We start from the raw sequence: 24,704 nt of genomic DNA, 5'->3' as shown, positions 1-24,704 counted from the left end.
AAAGTCAAGAGCATGCAGAGACCTGGGATATAAGAGTGACCTGGGAAATAATTTCACCCAAAGAAAGTTTGAGAAAGGAAAAAATGTGAAGGCTAACAAGGTAAGCAAGGAGAGGGAGACTTGCTCTAGCTCCTCCTGGTAATGAGGGTGTGCCTACGGCAGCGTTACTGTGAAGCCAGGATAGGCAGTGGCAGAGAAGGTACTGGGGACCGCCCTTGCAGGCACCCCAGAACAAAGCAGACATCAGTGCTTTTGATACAACATACGCACTCTCGCTTGCTCAGCTTCCCAGTTCTCCCCCAAAGTACTGTGTGGTGCCAGATCCCAACACAGTCTTGGAATTGAGTAAACAAGGGACAGTGGCCAGACCAGGCTTGAAGCCACAGGAAGATGGCAGGTCCCCGAGTATGCCCGCACTGAGTTTGTGGTACTGAAAAACAATCTTCCACCCACAGTCAGAGATGGGGAAGGCAGCTTCCTTCTCCGCTCCTCCTGCCTCAGCCCAGCCATCATCCAGCCCTTGTCAGGCACCAAGAGCTCCTGCCGCAAAGGAAGCGGGGACAAATGGAAACATCCAGCTTGGCACCGGGCATGGCTTTGGGGAGGGAACCCTGCCAGCCCATGTGCAAGTTCCATGTGGTCTGGCCCAGCTCAGCCTGCCTCATCGCAGGGAGCTCTGACAGGCCATCAGGAACTGCCAAGCAGTGAAAAAACACAGTACAGCGTCTTGATGGACCATATGGGGTTGTGCTGTCCTGTCCCACGGCCTGTCCACCAGCCACAGGCAGCACCCTATGAAACACTTGCCCACGACATGCAGAAGGTGGGCCAGCAGAACGGAGACTCCCATTCCTAGTAGGCAGCGAGGTGCGCGAGGGATGAATACCACGATCCCCGTGGTGGGTGCTCCACTCCCTTGGTACATGCTGAGATGTTTGGAGAGATCTGAGCTCGCCAGCTCATTACCATAGCGTACATTGCTTACGCATCCTCAGGCTTCTTCCCCAAATCCTGGGGTCTGGCACGCTGCAGGCTCTTTATAAGAAGGAAAATCAAGGACATTGCTTAGTGTAGACTCCTGCTGTTGATATCCCCTCAGATATTAAGGAAGAGAGAAGGGGATTAGGCAGGCACTGACAAGATCACTGCAGGAAGGTCAAAGCAGCTCAGCATCAGAAGAGAGTGAAATCAGTTTAGATAAAATCTTCTGCTTTCTCCCCACCTCCCAGACCACACCACTGACTTTGCTTTGGGAAGGCAGAAAGCATTCTCGAGATCAAGATCAAAATAATCGGCACTGAAAGAACTTTCATGCTGCACAGCGATTTCTGCACTCATCCTACAGCCGCAGGATGTATTCCCCCCCCCCCCGACTCCTGGTTTCAGTTGGCCACCGGTTCACAATACACACGTGTTATATTTACAACACCAGCATTGTTTATAGTTCTACTGAAACCAGTGAGATCAAAATCCTCCTCCCTCACTAAGCGAGATACCTCTCCTCCACACCAAAGCAGTGTGCAAACACACTGTGCCACTACCATTCAGTTTTCACTGGGGGCGTACAGCATGGAAGGCACAACCAAGAGGGACGCTGCTGCCAAGGACTGCATCCCCCAGTTGTCATCCACAAAAAAGAAGCTGTATGAGTGGTGCTATGATGCCCTAAGAAAAGAAATGGGCATCATTTGGGTCTCTAACATTTGTACCCCTAGGAATGGCCCAGGCTTTGAAAGGCTTTGAAGCTGTGGAAGAACACCCATTGCTATTGAGTCATGTCTGACTACCCTGGCAGCCCAAGAGCTACTACCGTGATGTAGTTTCCACACCTGAATGGAGAACGGAGTAGCCATCAGGTGTTACAGTCCATGTCTGTGCTCCAGAGATTTCCAGCTTTGGCTGGAAATGTGGGTTCACACAGGACTGATGTTTGGCTTGGCCACAGAATTGCCAATATGCCAAGCAAGGCTTGGCACCTTTGTGTGCCAAGCAAAAGACACATGACAAAAACCATCCTTCCCAGGATCCTTCCCAGGATCCCCCACGATAGCAAGGGGTGTTCAGGGACCACGGCAGCCGCTGAACGTCTGTGCTCAGTGAGCGAGCAGAGCACAGGTTCTTGCCATTCTCCTACGGCACAGGTGGCACTTCCCTCTCCACTGAGGGGAAAAAAAAATTTAAAAAAATTACACATTCCCACAGCAAGAGGGTCCCCCACCTGCACAGCAAACCACATAGATGAGCTAAAGCGGACCTGCAGAGCATCACCAAACTAACTCAATCCTCACATGTCCTGACAGCAATGTTCTGGGCTGCCTTCTCCACTTTCCTCCCTCGCACAGGATGCTTCTCGATGTTTTCATGTTTAGCTGAATTTCCTCCCCCCTCCTCTGAGCACTTCTGGCTGCCAAGGCAGCTCAGAGACAGCAACTAAGTGGCACCTACATCTGGTACAGCTTAACTTTTAGTGTCTATTCTTTCTGGAATTTGAGAACTTCAATACCCGATGTTTGTACAAGTGTGGAATAAATGGAGCACAGGCTCCCCGGCCTTCTGTGCTTGCCAAAGCTGTATTTTAAAATGCACTTAGAAAATCCTACTGTTTTATTCATCTGCAACTTTAGAAATTAAAGGACACCAAATCCAACTGCAGGTCTGCTGAATGGGTGCGTTTGCATTAAACCAAACAGGTGAGAAGGCCAGGCACTCAGCACAGTCACCACATGCATCCTCTCCTCCTGCTTCCCAGATGCCTGGGCCAACCCAGTCCCCTTGTTCCCTCAGCCACAATTCCCAGCACCCCATTCTGGTGCTCCATTTCCTCATGCAGGCCTCCACAAGAGAGGAACTGGGCTATATTTAGGGCTGAATAGCAGGGTGCTACTCCTGATGTGTCAACAGGCTGAGTTTACCAGCGTGTAAGGATGCAGTATGAACAAAATGCAGGCAGCCCACCCTGGCACGGTGGCCAAGACTGGATGCAAGCAGCCAATCTCTTGGCCCTAGTCGTCAGAGCCAGCACTGCCATGATCCTTCTGTCCACTGCAGCCACGAGAGGGGCCTAAAAGCTACAGCTCAGACAGCAGAAGAGCTCTGTTCTTAACAGATGCGGACATTTTCTTGACTACACACCCACCCCTTCTTCCACATACTGACTTGAAAAAAAAAAATCACTGCAGACACATGAGCATGAGGGAGCTTTTGCAGGTCATAGATCCAGCTCCCTGTTGGTGTACACGCTATGTTTCACGCCTTTTATAAACAACCAAGCTCTGGACTGAGTCCAAGCAGGCTTTTTACACCCTCCTCGGTGCTGCAGATGCCTTATCTTACCTTGTCAAAGAACTCATACAGCCTGACCGTCTCACAGATTCGGTGCCTGTTTTCATCCAGCTGAGTGCAGAACTCCTCCAGTTGATCTCTGTAGGTCTGCAGCTTTACCCTGTAAGAATGCACATCCACAGAGGAAAAGTCTTCCCATCGATCCATCTTCTTTAGTGCTTCCTGCCCCCTTCTGCAATATTCCTGAAAGCAAAATGGGATTGCTTATGAGGACAGAGACCTGACATGGACAGCAGATAGTCTTCAAGGTCATTAACAGCTAGGGCTAATTAGACTGGGTTTTTTAGGTTAAAATCACATGAGCAGGTAAACATGTACTTGATTACAGTAGAATTCTGGAGCTCTGACCTCTTTTATGATTTACGTTAGCCACACAGCGCCTTGTAAAGGCCTACACAGCAAGGCCGCAGGTCAATTAGGAGAAGGAAAAAAAAAAAGGCAGTGTTACAAGCACATCAAGGGATTAACAACAACAACAAAAAATCCATCTTCCATCACAGTAGTTATTTTCCTCAAGACTGGCAAATACCATCTACTAAGGCGTTGAGCTGGTGGCTTTGTCTACAAGAGGAGAGCAGGGACGCTAAGTAGCGTGAAGGAATGACACACACCTTGGTGATGAACCCTCTACCAATGCCATCTCAGCATCATGGGTTTGGCTGAGCACGTACAAGGCACATATGCTACCAACTCAGATTCTGGAGAATACATTTTTCCAAACAGACAACACTTACACTGGCAACAAGATCAAACTCCCTGAAGTGCTTTTGTGTTTGAAGCAGCATCTCCAAAGAATCATCCAGGTTGATCGTTTCCTTTAGCCGTTTTCTGCCAACATTCTCGATCCAACTGCTGACCTAGGAGAAAAGGGAAAAGCTCCTCTATTAGTCACCCTGTGCTACTCACCAAGGTAGGCCTTTATGTGGAAAGAGCAAGGAATTGCTCTCATAACACTGGTCATTTCATTACTGGAAAGAATATGGATGTACACTTCTTCCCCCATCCTGGCATTTCAGTCTGAGCCTCCTGCTAGGAGTTTTTCCACTTCAGGTTACCGAGTAATTGCAAAGCTCTGCTATTGCTCACTAGCCTTAGGCATAAACAGGGCAAGTAGCAGCTTGGGCTCTGTTTTGGGTGAGCCATGGTCTAATGCAACCTGCAGGCTGGCCTGATATTCCTATTATTGTTACCCCCAAGTGGGATAAAATCTCCCTGCTGCCAGATTTCCTACATCGCTTCCCTTTTCTGACTGGCAGGACATGAACTACATCAGTGTGAACGTACTGACGGATTCTCCCCATCTGCAATGTTTCATGGTTCTCTGGGACTCTCAGCTACTGGTTTTCTGAAGGCAGCTCGCCACAAAGCCGTGCAGTAACTGCAGGTTCCTCAACAGAGCCCAGCCACTGCTGCAGTTGTAAGCCTTATATTCTCAAACATGGGTAGAGAACTAACAGGAGTGTCCTAAAAGGAAAGCAGACACAGGAGGCCAGGCAGCATAACACAGCATCTCCATCAACAGTGGGTTTTAAAAACAGGCTAGTAAAATTGCCTGCAATGCTTCAGGCATAGCTGCACCTGGGGGAAGGGACAGACTAAGTGTTTCCTAATGCCCATGCATCCTGTTTTCCTGTATCATCTAAATCCATATCCCAACTCAACCCCACAGTCAAGGACAAACTCCTAGTCTTGTGGACTGAGAGAGGGTCTGTGCTCATGGAACAAGCCGATCGGCAAGAGGAGGAGATGGGGGTGGGTTCCCAGGTTGTGACCCATACTGCAGAGGGGCACGCTGCTGCTTCCTAGAGCTCCTAGGCAGGCTTAAAAGCAGGAGCAGCTGCTGCCATCATTGGTGATCTGCAAGCAAAGTAAGCTGGGAGCAGTCAGTTTTGCTCAATTCAATCAAAAAAAGTTCAGCTTAAAGCAGGGACAGGTTGCAGAGCCTGCCTTTGCGCCTTTTTTCATTTCTGTTTGGCATTAGGAACCTGTGTGTTTAATGGAGTCTTTACTAGGTTCTTGCATCATGCTTCTTGTCTTGAACACATAGCGCATGGTGCCCGAGTGTCTACCTCCAAATGGGAAGTCATTAGAACTCTTGGATCCACCTTGGCCTGTGAAAACAACAGGTAGGCTACAGCCTCCTTTGCAAATCCAGTTCTCTCCAGAGGAGAAGAGCCCAGAATCCTAGAAGAGCAATGGTGAAACTGGTCCTAGTACTGATCTTAAAGGATGCAAGTTCCTAAGGCGAGCTCCGAACAGCACACAACCCTTCATACATGCAGGGTAACACGTGATACATAAAACTTCTCATTGGTGATGAGTTACACCAAGGCAGACTATGCGACTCCATAATCTCGAGGTTGAGTTCAGGCTTAGGGATCTGCAACACTGAGCATCTGGGATTTGCAACACTGAAAGAACTGATCAGATCTCGTAAGACGCTCAGACAGCCTGAGCTACTTTATGATTTTTTAAGGTTCTCTATCTACACGGCTACAGGTTTCAAAGGTCCTTCTGAAAGCCAGTGCCTGTTTGCCTCAGTTATCCCACAGCTATAAAGAGTTTCAATGAGCACCACATGAAGGGAAGTTTAAGCTCCCACAGAACTGCAGGGGAGTGGAAGGGTTGAGCATGGCTCTTGGGCTAAGGGACAAGAGGCTGTTCCCCTGCCTAGAGAGTGTATACAGGGCTGCACCCAGAGGCAAAAGGAGTGTGCCTGGGGCTGCACCCAGAGGGGAAGGAGTGTGCCCCGGGCTTATCAGATAGCAGAGACCTAAGCACTGCACAGGAATCTAAACAGAGTGCGCAGCAGGGACGGGCAGCTAGCGTGGGGTAGGCAATGTGGGGCTCATTCAGCAGCAGGATGTAGGCAAACCCTGCAGGATCTGCAGCCCAGATGGGACACGCGGACTCATCATCAGCTTGTTGCCATCGCTCTGCTGCTTCTCAAGGTGGAGCATGAAGAACGGCTCCTCAGCAGTCTTGCTGGGAGGGTACTTTTGCTGACCAATGTGAAAAGACACCCCACCTCCAAGCGTACCGCTTACCAATGAGCCACGACACTGTGGTCTTTAAGTATGGAAAAATAATCACAGATGTTTATGTGGTTTGACTGATCCACACCTAGAGAGCAGCCAGGAGACTTTTGCCTGGTATCTCCTGATGCCAGGTAAAATAGTGGCTTGGTTCTCAACACATCTGAAAAATCTATCTCAAATTCTTATGTTCAGTAGTTCTTTTTAAGGGTCTACAGGCATCATTCTACACCTCCACACAAGAGACCAACAGGCTCAGTACCCGCTGTGGGACACACGGTCAGAGGGTGGCAGCAGGCAGTCACTGGAACTGACAAGACAGGCCTTACCTCCTTAAAACACTCTTCCACTTTCTCGAACTCCATCACCAGCTCCAGTTCCTGGATGCGTTTGTTTGACAGCATCACCAGTCGGTGAACGCCCTCATCAACTCGATTATAAAGCACGCTGGCAGCATCAAGTGCGTCTCTGGAAGGGGACACAAGTCTGGTCAAGGGTTTTTGCATTAGGTCCTTCCCCCAGCACTTCATGCAAACATGACCTGACCTGTCTAACAGCAACGCTTCAGTTATCCTCCCCGTGGGACCTGTAATGGCCATCTCCATACGGAGAACGGAAGAATAATGTTGCTCCCTGCACGTTCCCGTGATTCACCACTCTGATCCCAATGCAGACAACCTGGCAGGAAGGACAAGAGCATCTCCTCCCAGCCAGGCTCCTTACAAAATTTAATGTACTTGTCACACTTTCAGATAGGATATACTCAGCTTTTCATAAACGCAGATTATTGCGTCAATGGGCTTTCACAAAACACAGGCTCAGGCAGCCTCAGTGTCTAAAACCACCATTTGAATTTAATTTAGATAAGTAAATAAACAATCACTAGAAAGCAAATCTCTCCTAAATGACAACAACAATATAAAGCACCGATACGCCACTCACTCTCAGGAATTTCCACCAGCCAAGCAAAAACACAAAGCGTACAGCACCCCAGAGCCAAGAGAAATACAAAGACAGAGCTCCCTGTCTTCCACAGGCAGCTGTGCTGACCAAAGCCCAACAGGCAACACCAGGTGGCACTCTCCCGGCCAGCCTGGCCGCAGCAGAAGTTAACCTCCTCCGAGCACAGGCAGGGACAGAGGGATTCAGCGTGGAGCCCAGTGCTCTTGGATGCTGGAGCCAGGGACTGCGCACACCCTTTAATCCTGGCACGACGACGAACATTAGCAAGGTCCTTTCAGAGGTGTGCAGCACGTCTCCAGCACAGGTTCAGGTTAAGTATAGCCAGAACAGCATTCAAGATTATTCTTTCTTTGTGTCCCTAAACTTCTCATATTTCTTCTGTTTCTAGATCTCCCCTCCTTTTACAAGTCTGGACTCAATGGATGCCTACAACAGAATACTACAGCCTCCTTCAGCTGTGCTCTACACCAGCATGTTCAGCTGCCTGACCATGTCCTGTACTCACCCTAAACCAGCTTTCATTTTGCAATTGTCTTACAACCTTCTGTCTTATGAGAGCATGGCTTTTTTTATCATATTATTAAAATTATCCAAAGCACTTGTGAAATAGGTAGCTAATAAAACTCTGAAAGCTTTGCTCATGGAAATTAATACAAGCAATTCAGCATACACGTTTATCTCTTTCTTGGGTTACAGGCAATCTTGAACCTATGAAATGCAACTGAATACAAGCATTTAGTGGCAACCATCCTGCAGCTTTTAGATAGTACTTAATTGACATGAGGTAGTGCAATAGGTCTGGACAACTAGCTCTGCATAGCAGAAATCCACAGGATTTTTCCATTCAGAATTCCACCCAGTGTGCAACAGCCAACTTCTCAAACCTCAGGCTCTTAGATACTTTTGTTTTTCCTCTTCAAAATGCCATCAGACTGAATGAATTTCTCCAAAGTGCAGCCAAAAAAACCCAAATTGTTTCTGGACTAAGATCAGTGCTACTGCAGTGCAGAGGAGACAGGTTCTCTACAGAGAATCTGCAAGCTTCAATGGAAAGATTCGAGCTGTAACGCTGCTCCCGCGTTTCCCGAAACCACCATAAACAAACAGTGATGATATGAGCCTTCTGTTTTGTAATCCTTTCCTAGAGACAGACCCAGATCCAACCCAGGAGACTCGCAGCAGCAGAGCCATAACCACTGTCCAAGCTGAGCTCTGGAAAGTGTGTTTACAGAGCAGGTTGTGAAGGCCAGTTCCCGTCAGCAGCAGTGACACAGCTAGGACAGCTAATGAGAAACAGTTCGGAAGATCGCTGGAAGTTATATTTGGCAACAACATTAATGCTGTTAGGTTTTGTGCAGCAGAGCGTATCTGTCAGGTCCTAGTTTCTGAATAAGGCTCCAGCAAAATACAATACTGATGGCCAGACAGGCAGACACCCTTTGGTCTTACTCCCACAGGTCTGAAGTCCCTGCTGGCACGAACGCTCCCATCCACTCAGGAGAGCACACTGATACACCAAATGATCTTCCTCCCGCTGGCACAGACAAGCAAGCACCTATAGACATTACAGGCTATTATATGTAAACATTTGCAATTATCCTCTCGTGAGGCAAAATATTTTCCAACCTTTCTCTGAGCTTCCATGGAAATCACTTTGGTGTTGATGCTACTTCTTTGATGGCACTCATCAACAAGCTAGATTGACCTGCTAGACCTTTCTGTAATGGGAGTCCTTACGTCCACCCAAGCCCATGAGAAAGCAAGCATGCATGGTTTCAATGCTTAACAAGATATTGCAAGATGATAACCTCATGGCATAGCAACTGCAAACAAGAGTTCCAGCTCTTGTGTTGGCTGACCTAGCACAGAGTGGGATCTGATATAGGGGAAGGGAGCCAAGGAGTCCCACTCCACTCCTTTCCATACCTGATGGAGGAAACAGGACCCCAGTTGTCTCAAATTTGAGCAGTTTTCCTTGACAGGAGTCAGTCACAACCTGGGTTGCAAGGCTCTAAATACTACAGATTCCCACATAGCAGACAGCACATTTCCCAAAGCCACAAAACGTAGGCTTTCCTGAATACAGCACTGCAACTATGGGAAAAATCACCCTCAGGGTAGAGGGACAGGAAGCGATTACAAAACAAACATGTTTTAAGTATTTTTTTATAAACAGAAATCGCAAGCTCACTGTGTAAAGAGGTAAATTCACTGGGCCATCATGGGAAGGACCAGTCTTTTGGAGCACACGTGAGATCAGTATTGGCCTCGTGACCAGCAAACCACACCAGGGAAAGTAAGGCTCAAAAACGCAGCAATAAAATAATACTACTGACCCACCCACCAAGCCCCGAGGAGCCTACTTTAGGAGAAGAGAAGGGGCTCAGGTGAACTGCTTGCTGCTGAGCTGAAAGACTGAAAAAAAATCCACCCCAAACAGTGCTCTTCTGGCCCCACATATGTTCCTTCCACAGAAGGAATTATCCCAGATTATTGGCAATACTAGAAAAATAAAGAGCCAGAATCTGAAGATCTCAATAAGACCAAGCCTTCCTTGCATTTGCAGAAAGTGGCAGGGAAGAACCAAGCTAGAGCCTCCAGTTTAGAAGTGAGTACTCAGCCCTCTGAGCCGTCTGATGCAATCCATGTCCCAGCAAATAATGTGACAGCTACACATGTCTACAGATACTCAGTCATCTTCCCTCTATCTCAGCCAATTCATTAGAACTAAAAATCCTGTTACTGAATGCACACATGGAAAACCTTTGCTTTACTGATCCACAGGCATCTCAAACTTGCCTCGAGTCATTCTAGGATGCATTTGGGAGTTTATACTATAAGCAGAAACTGGACAGAGAATTCATTTCAGGTAAGAGGGCTGCAAATTAGCTCTTGTTTTTATCTGTAAGTTGGGCTGTTTAGGGTATATATCATTATCTAAAATCCCTTACTTTTGTCATTTAAGTCATTTTGTTTTCTGTGAATGCTTGCAGCAGGCTATTGATAAACTTACCAGGGCACAACCCAACACCCTAAGGCTGCTCCTTCTCTTGGTCCTGCCAATGGTTTGCTGAGTGACTGCACAGAAGCCGCCCAGAAAAAAAAAAATGTTTCCAAATGGCTCCTCTGGGCTCAGAGCCCCAGAGGGACTTCAGGTGTGGCCTTACACCATCCCTCCTCCTCTGCTGAGTTCCTCCACCATCCCAGCACCTCAGCCCTTTGTTTCAAGGTCCAGCCACACTGTCCTCACACGTTCTGCCTCGCTTGGCAGGCATTCATTAAAACCTCAACGTCTAGTTGTTGGTCTTCCGTTGCATCTCCAAGTTGACTCCATTCATATGTTGTCATTTCCTGACAGTTCACTTTTACCAGCCCGACAGGCTCTCTGACTAACATCCATCTTTTACACAGAGGAAAATATAACCCTTTCCACCCTGTAGTATAAAGTAGGCAGGCAAACTGAGCCAAACAAAGAAATCGCTCACAGTCCATGGGAAAGTTTGTTTTTTCGATTCACTTGGGCACTTCCAGTGCTCACAGAAAGTATCCATTGGGCATTACGTGCGTTCTCCCAAATCTCTGTACATCTGTTTACCTATCTACACACGCCCATCCACTTGCTGATACACATCTTAAAAACTTCTTCCTAAATCATTTCTAGCATACTAGTAAACTCAACGATATCCTGCAACACGGAGTTTCATGGGAAAGTGACTCTGAAAAAGAAATAGTTGTTTATGCAAGGTATCAGGCTTCAGAGTTTTTCATTCCTGTCCTTCATTGCTTTCAAGGCAGCTTGGAGTAAACAAAGCAAATATTGAAAATTTGGTTGAAGAAGAAAAAGTGACTTCCATCCTGCCACACAAAGGGAAACACCTGGTTGTTAAGCACCTTAAAGATATTTTAATAGAGGCCTGAGCAACTCTGAGGAAGAAAAGCAGAGAGTTGTTTGAAGTCAGTGGAAGGTCTCGTCTAAGCTTAGATTTGTTTGGATGCATTGCAATTTCCCTGCACACGCGAGTGTGGTAATAAGAGTCTTTCACTACATTCTTCCATGGTAAAATCATCCAAAGTAATTTTGCAATAGTGCAGAGTCAATATAATTTATAGCAAAAAGGAGTAGCTTGATGTCAGTTTATGTTTCCCCAAATCCTGTTTTCATTGGGCAATTATCGTTTCAGTGGAAAAGGTTCCAAACGTCTTCAGTTTTCTGGAGAAGTGCCAAGCAGTTGTATAATGGTCGGGTAATTTTAAACCTATAATTTAGAAAGACCATTTCTGTCTGAATTCATCCTTCAAAAAAGCTAGCCTTGGAGAGTTACGCTTTAGTTTTCAAAGCAAAATATCCGATTTGTTTTCGAAAATGAATGGCCACAGAAGAGGCATCCAGCAGGCTTGCAAAAGCAGGTGCTGCACAAGGCATGCCTCCCAATGCCAGTGAGACACAAATAGAAGGGCACAGGGAGGGAAGCAGCAGAACCATTACTATTCTGCAACTTACTGTCTGCCCCTTGAAAAACTGCTCTAACCAACAGCAAGAGGAACAGCTAAAGTGGAGGCTAAAACCAGAGCTCGTCCTCTGACTAACCTGGGTCAATTTTAAAATGGCAAAAATTCGTGGATGGAAGGAACACGAGACACACTGCCTTTTGCTACTGTATTTGATGGGTTTTAGGCAAGTATATTGCAGCTAACTTGCCCTGGAAAATCAGATATCCCTGATCATTCTGTAACTTAGAAGAAACACGGTCAGATGTTATAACATTAGCCTTATCTAGTCTTCCACTCCTGGTGCTGAACTTCCGTCGTGGATGTCTCTACAGGTTTTGGCAGAAAAGGAATAGGATCTGGCAACTAGGAGATTTAAAGGATGGCTTGGTCCAAGGACATCGCCCAGATCATTTGTGCTGATGCCTCAGCTACAAATCATTTACACATCCTGAGCAATGCTTCAGGAAGAAATCCTTCCAGCTTTGCAGGGAAAGTCCTGTGTGCCTGAGGGCTGTTTCGCAGGAAGAGAAATGCATTAGAGCCATTCTTGATCATTCATGCATTTTGGTAGCAACCTACGCGACTGCTGCATTTGTAATGATCCCATAAAAGGAGGTCAACCTCAAATGCACACTCCTGCTCTTCAAGCTGAAAACTGCACATGCAGCTGAGGTTAAAATTCAAACTGGCCATGGTGAAGCTAATGCAGATATTGCTAAATAAACTGTAATTATTCTCTGCAGCACACAAATAGCCACAGTGGTTTTAATTACCTAATAAAAGTATTTGAGGAACTGGGTACAGTTTTTAGAACCCTGAAGTGTCCTTAGAAAGGCACAGAGGTCAAACACCAAGTCTGGGGTTGCCTGTGGGATTCCTGCCATTCATGATGGGAACAGTGGATCTAGCTGAGACCACAGACCTGACTGAATCCCTCCTCACTGGGTTACCTGACAAGCACATGCACTGGCAACAACCCATCCAATTAACACAACACACCGCAGACCATAATTGCTGAGAGAATTCTATTCTGAGCACAGTTCATTTAAACATGTTTTTAGCAGAAATATACTCTGAAGTCCTTTTAAAAGCCAAGGGATTGATGCATACAGTTAAACAAGTGTCCAAGTGCAGTCCCAAGCTGCGACCTTTGATTCTTTCCCCAGCCTGGCTTGCATTCAGTTACAATAAAACTTGTGTTCAGTCTCTGGTTGATTTTTAAAACCCAGTAAGATCCATAAAACTGACTGGGAAAAAAAACACATTATAAGAAATCCCAAACCAAGTAGCAGCCTACTTACGGGGAAAGCTCACCCTGCAGTGGAGCCCGAGATAGGATGTGGAAACACCATTCTGGGAACACCAAGCATCAAGCTGTGGTTTTCTACCAGTCGTAAAAAGCTCCTACCTCCTAACCTCGTCCCATGCACATTAACCTATTTATGTTTATACTTGTTATCTGGGTCGACTGCACTAAACAGCTCTGTTCCTGGAGTTAGGACCACCAGAGTTTCAAGATGCCCTGCTCAAATATATACCCACTGTCATTTAAAGCCACATACCTATTTCCCTGATATGTCCTCCTTTTGCACACTCCCACTGTTTATGATACATATAATAGTAGTGACTATGCTATTAACTACCCCAGAAACAGAAACATCTACCCCAACTCAGCCATATAAAAAACGGTGCTTGTGGGATGGTCTGGCTGAGCCGGGAACTTCAGGCGGTTCAGCTAACATCCTATACTGGAAACTTTTTGCAATTTTTTCCATAATATTTTTAAACAGATAAAACACACAGTGTGTCATTAATTACCTAATGCCCTGTTGGCATGACAAACATTGCAAACAAGAACAAGCAAAACCAGAGTCTTCTGGGTAAATTCGCACTGAATCCAGGAAGATTTAGGACATAAGACAGCAGAAAACAAACAGCAGAAAGGGAGCTGAGGGGGATCACCTCATGAAAAGCCTAAAAGAACAATGAAAACTTACCTAGACAGAACTCTGCAATCTTTTACCTGTCTGCAAATGCCACAACTGGCTCCACACAGCACTTCATACACTCAGAACGACAACGGCTCCATGCTCCTTTATGTGCAGAGCAATGAGGTTTGTTTAATGCGAGCGTAAGTGCTTTTTACCAGGCTAAAACCACCACGCAAACAGAGGGAACAGGTTAGACTGTAACGAAAATGAATACCAAGCAGCACGCTATGTGTTTGGATAGAAATGTCGCTGTGCACTCCTCCCTCCACCTGACACAAACAAGTAAGACCATGGAGGAGCACTGCCACCCATGCACTGCTAAGGGCCAAAGGTTTAGGGTTCGTCAGCATCTTCTGTGTCGCCAGCAACAGCACAGAGGCGTCTCATGGCAGAAAGCTGCCAATCTTTGAGGTCAGAATTTAAGCACGTTTTTTCATCTCGCTTCAAGGTATACTGAGAGCTTGTCCTAACCAAGAGATGAAGGTTTTAGCATGAGGTCCACAGGAGAAACATGCAAAGGACACCTATCAATGAAAGGTGCCTCTCACAGACCATGTCAGGAGTGTCCACTATGGCAAGTGGTAGCATGAGAGGCTCCCAAAGCTCCCAGAGAGGTAGGAAGATGAGCAAGCACTAGTTAAGCAAACCAGGAAAGTGGCATCAATGAGAGGGACACAAGCACTGCCTTCTTTTGAAGCATGTACGAACACACAGAGTGACGACCATCAAACTGGCCACAGCACAGACAGAGACAAACACATCTCTAAAGCAGAAAGGGGATGGTAGAAGACAGTAATACCTCCAGGAAGGACTTCCCAATGTAGGTTGCCTGGCTATGACCACCAGCATATGGCAGCAGCTGTCAGCTTGCAGGCGCACACCTTTTCCCTTCCAAACCAAGAATGCCAGCCATCCCAGTCTTCCCAGACTAGGACTTACACACCAGACACCTGTCTCCCCTCTACCCTTGCCCCCAACTTGTCCCATGTTTTGGATGATCAGCTTAGTCTCTCTGCCTCTACCCCAGACAGACAGAGCTTCAGATGGTGCTTGTGCAGTCCCTTGGCAGGCCCTCCTGGAGCCCCAGAGAGCCCGCACATTATCCAAATTTACTTCTGCCGAAAGGAGCTCATACACCACTTTGCAGAGTGGCACGTGCCTGCCTTGGAGCATCCCAGGAGTTGCTACTAACAGGCGTATTGCTAAAGACCCACAAACATGAGCTCCTTCAGCACCACACAGCTATAACCCACTGCATCCTCAACTGGCCTCAGCTTCAAGCAGACCTAGTGCCTCAATACTGCGTGTGGAAGCCAGGCACAAGAACTGTGGAGGCTGTTAGCCATAAGATCACCCTCTTTGTTGCTGTAATTGAGTCAGGTCCAGCATCAGGAACCTGGCAGCTGCCACTCAGGAAGTCTGCTCCGCACTGCCCATTACCTCTGCTCAGCTCAGGTCCCCACCCAGGGCTTCCAACCAGATCACCAAGCGACACTAAAAATAGCCAGCTCACAAAACCAGCTCTTGGCTCTAGCCACTCCACCCTCAAAGTACAGAGGCTAACTATACTGCCTTCTGCAAACAAAAGGAGAATTCACTCCTCCATCTATTTATAAGCTGCTTATTCACAGCTTGCAAGCACAAATTCTTTTCAGATGAGGAGCTTGGGGGAAAAGATTATGCTTTTTCTGGTTCCATGTTGCACACAGCGCAGCACCCAACCTGGTCGTTCCTTCACCGATTGAGGTTTTTCTCTTTCTTTCAGCTCTCACAGCTAGTCTGGTGGCTATCTTGCCCACCAACATGCAAAGCATGATGCAATCCCACTCCCATGCCACACCGAGAACGCAGGTTCACTGGTAGAGCCAGGCATGCGCCAGGTGTATTCTGGTTCAACTAGTATAAGGCATTTTTATATTAATATAAAATGTTTATATCTTCTTTACTCCACTTCTGACTCAGAGGACGAAAGCCATCACTGGACACCTTGTCTAGGCAAGCATTCCCAGCTCTTGGCTATGCTGGAAGAGCAGCAATAACGAGAACAACAGTGGAAAATGCCTGGCTAAAGACCAGGTTAAAAGTCTCCCTGTCTTGCTGCCCAGCCCCACACAACTGCCTCACTTTAGTAAGAGCTCCCACTGCTGCTGCCTGGCTTCTGGCAGCTTCTCTGACACTTCCATCATAAGCCTGGAGAAGTCTTCGAAATCCACCACAAAATAAGCAATGCATTAGTCCACCTTCCACAACTGGCTTAAGGAGTTGCCTTCAGGCCACAGGTTGGTTGATCAATACACTAGATATCCAGAAGCCAAAGATACACCTGCTAGCCAACTATGTAACTTATTGAAAAGACTGTGTTTATTATAAATTTCCTGTCCAAAAGTGCAAAAATAAGTATTAAAAGCATTAAAATGATGGATGTCTCCATGGCATTCGTCCACACTTACCAACAGGAACTTCAGCTAGGCTAATAGCCCTGCATTTCAATCCCCAGAAAGACTGGGACAGCAAAACCTGGAAGCTTTCAGCTAACAGACCTGGAGAAGCACTGAGCCTTCAGCGCAGCTGATGGTGTGAAGGGAAATGTGCTGGCTTTAAAGCCAGCCAGCTCCACCAACAATGAATAAGTGGCAAGGTCGCCTTCAGCGATCCACCTGCACCTTTGGGTGGCCAGCCTGTGCTGAAGCTATCGCTGCAGCACTTAAAGAGATGCCACAAAGATACTGGCTCGTCAGTACCGCACCCACGCCAACTCTAGGCCAAGTTCAGCCTGGTCTTCCTGGAGATGGGAGAGTGGCGTGGGACCAGCTGAGCACACCACAGCCCCTTAGCCAACTCCCTGTGATGGGCTGCCTGCAGGATGCGTATTCTGGTAACAGAGCTCCTCCTTTCTAAGCCGGGAAAAGGCTGGGATCCAGAAAGACTGCTTGGAGAAGTCTTTCTTTCCCCTTGTGGATAAGCAGCTGGATGGGCAAGGCTATCTTTTACAGCGGTAGTTGGTGGAGAAAGGAGTATGGAGGCTCTTGGTGAGCTCACACTGGGAACGGAGAGTGAGTAGAGTTACCAGTCAAAGCCACTACTGTGGTGCTACAGCATCTCTCAGGATGGGACCATCCAGGAAGGACTCCTGGAGGCTCTTAAAGCATCTGTCAGAGAAACAAATGGATGTACCACAATGCACCTCTCCTGCATGACCACATCTCTGATGGGATGAGTTCAATTCCTGCAGGAAAGGAGCTGTGTCACTGGCTTAGCAAACCCTCGCAAAGCGTGGGTCAGACCTGAGCAGCAATGAGCTGCTCTGTGTCATGAAATGCTCCAAAGGGCATGTCGGCTCTCCAGGAGGGCAGAGCAGGGAAACATGCCAAAACCAACCCCAAGGGAAGAGTTTCATTACTAAAGAAAGACTAAAGCAAGTCTTGTTTGCTATGTGCTCCAGAAAGGTATTTGGCAGATAACATCTGACTGCACAGAGCACAAGCCTGCTTCCTTGCCTATTTTAGCATACTATCTCTAACCTGCAGTCAAGCGTTTTTCAGATGGGTTTGTCCATCTCTATTCTTACCACCTCCTGGTATTCTTTTTGCCATGTGAAGCCACAAACTAGCAAGAAAGTAAGCTGTGAGAGCTGGCAAAACATGTCCCCTGCAAAGAAGCAAGTCAATCTCTTGCTTGTTTAATCCCAAGGTGATGGTGCAGCTGGGCTTGACCTCTTTGTGCCTCTTAAGAAAAAGTCACGTTTATTTACCTTTAGCTCTGCACTGCTGGTTGGCATATTTTAACTAACTGGAGCTAAGAGTCCAGAAAACTCGTGCTTTTACAATTTTTGCCTCTATTTATGTGCAATTCTTGCACATTTTGACAGTTACCTGTTCACAGCTGGTGTCACAACTTCCGACTAAGAAGTCTTCGTAGTCATGACTCTGCTTGATCAGGCTTTTGCACCACAAGAGAGAAGAAAAAACTAAAACAATGGGACATGTGATTAACACAAAAGAGCCAAAAGGTGGGTCAGAAGGATAAAGCCACTTAACTTGCTTTTGTTAATAATTTGATTTCAAGTATTGGGGAGTGGGTGTGCAATTAAAGACTGTTAAGCATTGATCAAGATTTTGCAATTCAAAGCTCAAAAAACATTACAGCAGGCCCTGCTGAGTGCATGGACACGAGTCCTGTTCCATTTTCACACGTCACCAGTCAAAAATCTAATATTGGACCCACATACATCAATAGCTACTCCATGCTAGCTTCGTAGGCCAACAACAATATTTTGTCCGCACCCTACTTCGATCCTATTAGTTCAAGAAGCTTTTAAAAAAATCATAACCATAGGTGCCTTTACAGGGTTAGCAGAGCTCAGAACCTTTAATATCTGCGCGCCGGTTTGGAGAGAAGGAGCAAGTGCGGAGCCGTGGAGGATCTAAAACCAATAGTGCCTTATACAGAGTTCTCTGGCCAAGTGAGCTTTTTCGCCATTTAAAAGGATCCTGGAACAGGGAAGAGCTGACTTCTTTAGTCCTCTGCCCCAAGTTACATGACAAGCAGGCATTTCTTCAATTAAAATATTGCATGGATTTTAGTTTCTGCAACTACTCCACAGGCTAGAAGAGGACTAACTTTCTCCTACTATATTCATTTACGGTCCTCAGGCTGGAGAACACCACATATATTTGACCCGTAGCATACACTCTCCATTCATACTGGCAGGCAACGAATATAACTGGACTTAAACACAGAACATGCTACACAGCCTCAGCATGCGCTCAAACACTGTGCCATCAAAGAATTATGTGTGTATCCCCCGCCCCTGCCCTTGCTAAGGTAATCAAAGCAGTAAATTATCCTTAGGGGCTCTGTCAGATCACGTTTCAAAGTTGATCATTTCCCTGTACAAGAACACAGGCTTAGCTTAAAACCAAACCAAAACATAAAAAGCACGCACATTCTCCTAAGACTCTAAAGTTGCTGTGTGTTGCTTAAAATAAAATAAAAAAAACCCCACAGCAACCCGCATTATCTGTGCTTCTCACATCATGTCAGAATGAAAAGGCTATACTGTACTACTTCTACCCAAAATTGCATCAAGAGTACTTCACCAGTTCAGCAAGAGCATTGTGTCTGCATGGCCTGCCAGAGCTGCTGACAGGAGTCACAGCAAGCAGGGAAAAGAAAGTTACACAGCCTGTCCCCACACTCCCCTCTCACTCAGCACCAAAATGTCAACCCCCATCTCCCAGTGACGGGTAGCAACTTGCACTGTCATCCACTTGCTGAATTTTCAAAGAGAAACTTTGTTCTTTTCCCAGTGTTTGGGTGAGATACCCTGCAAGGTATTTTGTTATCTTCTCTCCGTTCCCTCCCTTAAAACCTCCCAGCTTGTGAGGACAACAGAGAGTTTAACCAGAGCAAGGCTGCGGATGCACGGAGCCATTCCACGCCGCCCTGCCATCCGCTACACCCCCATCTGCACCCACACACCAGCATTTTATCTCATACTTGGGCTGGAAGCTCCTGGGTGCAAGGGCTGTCTTTCTACCTCGCTGTTTGCACAGCACATAGCACAGAGACCTTCACACGCTGATAGGCTTCAGGTGTTTTAACAGTACAAACAGGAGTTGTGCAATGCCCTGGGGATTTCAAACAGCTGGTCCCTCTCAGTCCCCGCTTCTCATACCAATTCTGCAAACGGGCATGAATATTTGTTTGTGCAAACCGTACCAATGTGCGAGGAGATCAGAGCTTGCTTCAGCCAGAAAGCATTCCTCGCAGTTAAGGTCCTTGGAAATCCCCTTGCATAAGGAGTGCCTTGGTAAATCGCACAGCGATAATGCCCTGGACCTAAACATTCATCACTAGCGTCATCAATTAAGGCTTGTGTTTTAGAAGTGCACAGAATATCCAGCCCTCTCTCCACTGCAGAAGATAAGTCTGATTTGGCTTGGAAAAGGAACTTTAATCATCTAAGTGAATCCACCCAGACAAGTTTTTGGACTGGGGAAGCAGCAGTCAGGATAAGAGTAAAATTCATTACGCTTTTCACCTTTGCCATTTTCAACAAAAGTCCTCACTAAACAAAGCTGCCCCCTAGCCTGCACCAACGATGGGTCATCTCACAGAACCTCCCAGTGCCTGCTTTTTGCTCATCTCCATCTCCTCTTCTTCCACTCTTGCGGCTCACCTGTAGTCGTGGGTGAGGGTGACACAAGACTCCTCCTTCCTCAGTCTGGCCAGGAGCGCTCCACCTTCCAGCTGCAGCCTGACCAGCCGTGCGTCTTCAAGAACGTTCTTCATCAACTGCCTGTAATTCCTCAGCAGCAGAGCTGCCTCCTGGAGGGATCGCAAGAGTGAGATGAGCAGTTACTGCAACCTACAGGCAATGAGGGAACAGGCAAAAACCAGCGCCCAACCCAAACCACACACAAACCACATCTCACCTTGGCCCACCCTAGGAGAGAGGGAGGTTGGTTCCCACAGCTATCTCTCTCAAGCCTGCCAAGTCCAAAGTGATAGACAGCGCTCCTTAAAGGCTTGATACTCTCCCCACCAGGCTAAAATTGAAACCCAATTCCTATCATTGCCCATACTCCATTTGCTGGGCATAGAAACAATAAGCTTTCCAGCCTCATTTTCCACTCACAGCTAGCTCCTACTGTTCTTAGAGCCCGGACCTGCATGACTGCAAGCTGTGGGACAAGATGCACATGAAGGGTTTGTGGATATACATGTGTACGCAGGAAGGCCCAGAGAGGACACTATGGTATCTTCCTTTGCTTTACCATTGGGACCCTCAGTGCAGAGCTGGCAGCAATTTCCTACCATGTCAGGGGTACAGCAGCTTCTCAAGAGCAGGGGAATATAATGTTTGCAACAACACAGGCTCAGTCTTTGTACCCTCCTCTTCTTGCCTGCTTCTAAACTTCTGTTCTGGAGGCGGCAAAGCTGAAACCACAGCACAGCCTTGGCCTGGTGAACACTGTCTACGTTGTCACCTAACTTTATTCCAGGCCATTCAAGCCAACCTGGTGTGGCATAGCCTGAGGCAGGTGCTCAGGACTACAGACATCAAAGCTAGTACCACCTACAGAGCTGTGGAGCTGCTAAGAATGCACTCCAATGCTGGAGCAAGCACCCATCAGCAACAAGCACAGCTGAAGAGATCTCCTGGGTGACGCTGAGGGATCAGAGAACCAGCTTCTACGCCGAGTGGAGCCTCTATCACTTCATTTGGATTAGCTTCTACTAGTCCCGCTGTCCTGACAGCTCCGCAGTGACACGCAGCACTCAGAATACCCTGCTACCACAGCTTGCAAATTCAAAGCTACAGCTTTTCTGCAGCTATCCAGCCTCCTGCTCTCTTCTGTCTCAGGCCTACCTCTGATACGAGGTGAGGGCCATGCTTACCTCAGCTCTTTCTGGTAATTTTCCAGGTTCCACTTTATGAATAGCTCCCTGGAGGAAGGCACAAGCACCTTGGCATCCCTGTAGCAAGTGTTCCAGCTTCTACAAGAAAAGACCAACGCAGAGATCATTGTCTCACAGCTGACAGAAAAGCTGTCTTTTCAGCTTGCAGAAGGTTAAAAGTACAGAAATCAAGAGAGGATCAAACACATTAACCCAAAGGTTCAATTATACCATTCAGTGAGGCTGTATCAGCAAAGAGAGGCCTATCAGAGGCTTCAGATGCATCATGCTATACCAAGGCCTCTATGCAGACCTTATAAACTTGCATACTCATGGCTTGTATGGGTCATGCTTTACAGAAAAGAAAATCAGTCCACTTATGTCCCATATTCTTCTACTATTAGCATTTCTTGTAACTTCCCACTAAGATGAATCACTATGCATGAACTTTGGAGGAACAAAACATAGAACGAGTACTTGGAATTTCTCTGCTTTAAATCATTTCTTTTCATATTAAAAGTAGCGTAAATTAAAGATTAGGAAACTGGAAAGCTTCTGCAATTGAGCACCTTAAACTACTGACAAATCTGAAATCCCTCCTCTCTTCAGCGAGTGGGGGGGACGGGATGGGACACGGACGACACCAAAAAAAACCCCAAAGGTTTCACAGGGGTTCATGAGACAGTACTTTTTAGGTAAGTCAGTGACATAAAGCCTAAATACTGTCAGATGCCATCCTCTAGCCACTGAAATCAGAGAAGGGAGAAACAGCTATTCTGAAACAACTGCACTCAAAACAAAACAAAAAAGCAGCTGTTTGAATCTTTACTGAATTGAATTCCCTCCTCCCTGGAGTGCTGGAACAGCCCCAGCAGTGTCAGATTAGCAGGCAGGATGCAGGTGAGATCACCGAGACAGGAAATAAATGCTGTTTGCCACATAGCTGCAGATCTAAAGGGGCTGAGGCATATGGGTCATTATCACACACAGCACATCATATAAATAGGCAACCCATACAGATAGATTCCTACACTAACTCCCTTTGGTAACATTTTGCACGTTAAGATGCAAGACACAAACAGGAAGTAGTCTGATATCATGCTCCTTCCTTCAAGAGTTATCTTTCTGCACAGACAGAGCACCTCGGCTCTCAAGCTTTTCTCAACTCTGTCTAGAAAACTAATCCATCACCTCTTGCAAAGCTTCTCTGAATTTGAGGTTTATTTGGTAATGAGGAAGCAATCCTAGGCACCGAGATTAGGCTTCTATACCTCTGCTGCATCAGCACAGGTTCATACTAGTACTTTTAGATGCAAGCTTAAAAAATGGGTTCTAAAATAAGTCGGAAAAGATAAGTTAACGTTTGGCACGTGCTAAACCTAACTGCTGAAGCTTGCCACGAGCAACATAGTGGTATTATCAATGATATCTTAACCTGCTTCAAATGCTGCAGTGTGCCACGCAGCACTCTGGGCAGTGAGGTCAGAGCCAAAAGACCACTGAATCTTTTGGAAGCAGAGGCGATGGTTCTGTCATCCACCAGGGTGAGCAAGTCAAACTCAACGTGAAGGCAGCCAATTTGCGTGCAGATTTACAGAGATTTAATCCTGTCCAGTCTCAGCATGCCAAATATCTCTCAATATAGCTTTTAAAGATTCAACAAGCACACGATCCACAGGACTTATGCTCCCTCCACAGTATAAGTGTCCACAGAGCTGGGTATTGGGGCCACAGATGCTACTTTTGCCGACTTCTGGCAGTCTGCATGTGCTCTGCTGCATGGCCAGCAACACCTGCGGTCCTGCCACAGATCATCAGTGCACACTGCATTGGTGGCTGCAGCACTCTTTATCGGTGCCTGTAGCACCCTTTGCCAGGGCTACCTTCTTTATAAACTGTGCCTGGGTGCTGCAGTTTCAGCCCTTCTGTCTCTGAGGCTTAACCTGGGTCAGCTGAAATATTTCCACAGAGCGGTCAGCCTCCCTGTACCTTGGGCTGGCTCTAATCCGCACTTGGGTACGGTTCACTGTAGATCTCTTGATCCACAACTCTTCTGGAGAAAAGCGCAAAGGTCAAACAGGATCATGGTACCGAGGCATACTCGAAGCAGCTAAACAACAGGGAGAAGGAAGGTATTGCTGGTACTGCCTCCTTCTGTTACCTTGGTCCTAAGACCCACTGAACAGAATCTGCATGGGGAAGCTTTCATTTCCTTGCCTAATGTGGTCAGCTCTCAAAGAGGAATACGATGCTCCCCTGGGCTGAACCTTCTCTGCATTTTCAGTTTAGATGCTTTCTAAAGAGTTCTTGATGACAACTTTGGTAAATAAGTCAATTACACCTGAAGGAGGAAAAAAAAAATGTTCCTGGAAGTATCTGAACTGATTATCAAGAACTTCCAAGTTTCACTCCTGCAAGGACTGCAGTTTTTACTAAGGAGCCCTTAGCTTGGTCTGGGGAACCTGCTCTAAAAACCAACAAGATCTAACTATTTTTATTATGCTCAAGTTCTTGATTGTTAGTTCAATGGCAACATGATACTAACATCTTCTCCTGAGATTAGTTTAAGAAGTGTCTGCCCTTAAGCCTCCGAGTATAACCAAAGAAGTGCCACTGTATATCACAATAAAACAGGATTCTGTTTCAGATTTGACCACATTTTGAAGGGAAGGAAGAATTAATGCAGTTCAAGCAGATGAGTTAACAACTAAAATTTCAGTTCCTGCAGTCATGCCAACAGGCCACAGTGTGCATCCATTTTATGAAGACAGTATCGGTATTCTTTTGATAACAGAGATTCATTTGCATACATAGCTATTACAGGAACCACTGCCTTTTAATGCTTGTAGGTTCAGCTGTTGACAGGCTCCTCTTGCTTCAACTCTGTTACCATGCCATTTCTTCTCTCAGATACCAAAGAATACAAGACATCCTACTCACCATGCGGAAGCTTAACCAGTCCCGGTGGCAATAAGGGAAGGTCCCATCCAGTTCTAGAGGCAGCTGTGAGCTGTCTATGTGCTTATGGAGGGATTTCATGGAGGTGAGAAGTTCAAACTGCACAGGAATAGAAGAAATAAAAGCACATTTGCATTAGGGTGTGAGTATTGGAGGAGGAGGGGAAGGTTAAAGAAATAAAGGATGCTGTCTTTCGTTATCTATCTTGCATAGAAACAAGGCACACAGCGTATATCTGCAATATCACTACAATATGAAGCAAAAAAAAAAAAATCAATTCCATCTTAGAGCAGCTTGCTGTACAGCTTAGTGGGCGAACCCTGAGGGAATGCAGGCCACAACACGCTGTTTCACCAAACAGAACATCTGTGATGGAAGTCTGGCAGCAGCCAGCCTTCTCCAGAGCCAGTACCTCCTAGTATAAGCAGAGCAACTCCCTCATATGTTCCCACGTAGTGCTGCAATTTGCATTTGTTTGGAGAGTCTGAGAGGTTAAATCCAGCCCCCAGCTTCCCCATCT

General features: G+C 46.6%; 1 protein-coding gene across 1 annotated transcript in view; it reads right to left on the bottom strand.

The window, feature by feature from the left end:
- PLEKHG4 (pleckstrin homology and RhoGEF domain containing G4) overlaps positions 1-24,704 on the bottom strand; it is a 96,670-nt gene that overhangs the window by 22,331 nt on the left and 49,635 nt on the right. Inside the window, exons 8-13 of the mRNA XM_050904281.1 lie at positions 24,167-24,283; positions 21,227-21,325; positions 20,004-20,152; positions 6,707-6,845; positions 4,077-4,199; positions 3,334-3,525 (exon numbers count right to left, since the gene is read on the bottom strand). Coding sequence (XP_050760238.1) covers positions 3,334-3,525; positions 4,077-4,199; positions 6,707-6,845; positions 20,004-20,152; positions 21,227-21,325; positions 24,167-24,283 — 819 coding nt within the window. The remainder of the gene's footprint in view (positions 1-3,333; positions 3,526-4,076; positions 4,200-6,706; positions 6,846-20,003; positions 20,153-21,226; positions 21,326-24,166; positions 24,284-24,704) is intronic.

This window comes from Gymnogyps californianus, chromosome 12, assembly GCF_018139145.2.
Source record: "Gymnogyps californianus isolate 813 chromosome 12, ASM1813914v2, whole genome shotgun sequence".
Taxonomy (NCBI): Eukaryota; Metazoa; Chordata; class Aves; order Accipitriformes; family Cathartidae; genus Gymnogyps; species Gymnogyps californianus.
Note: the sequence above shows the minus strand (reverse complement) of the source record. Positions and strands in the feature narration are given on the sequence as shown.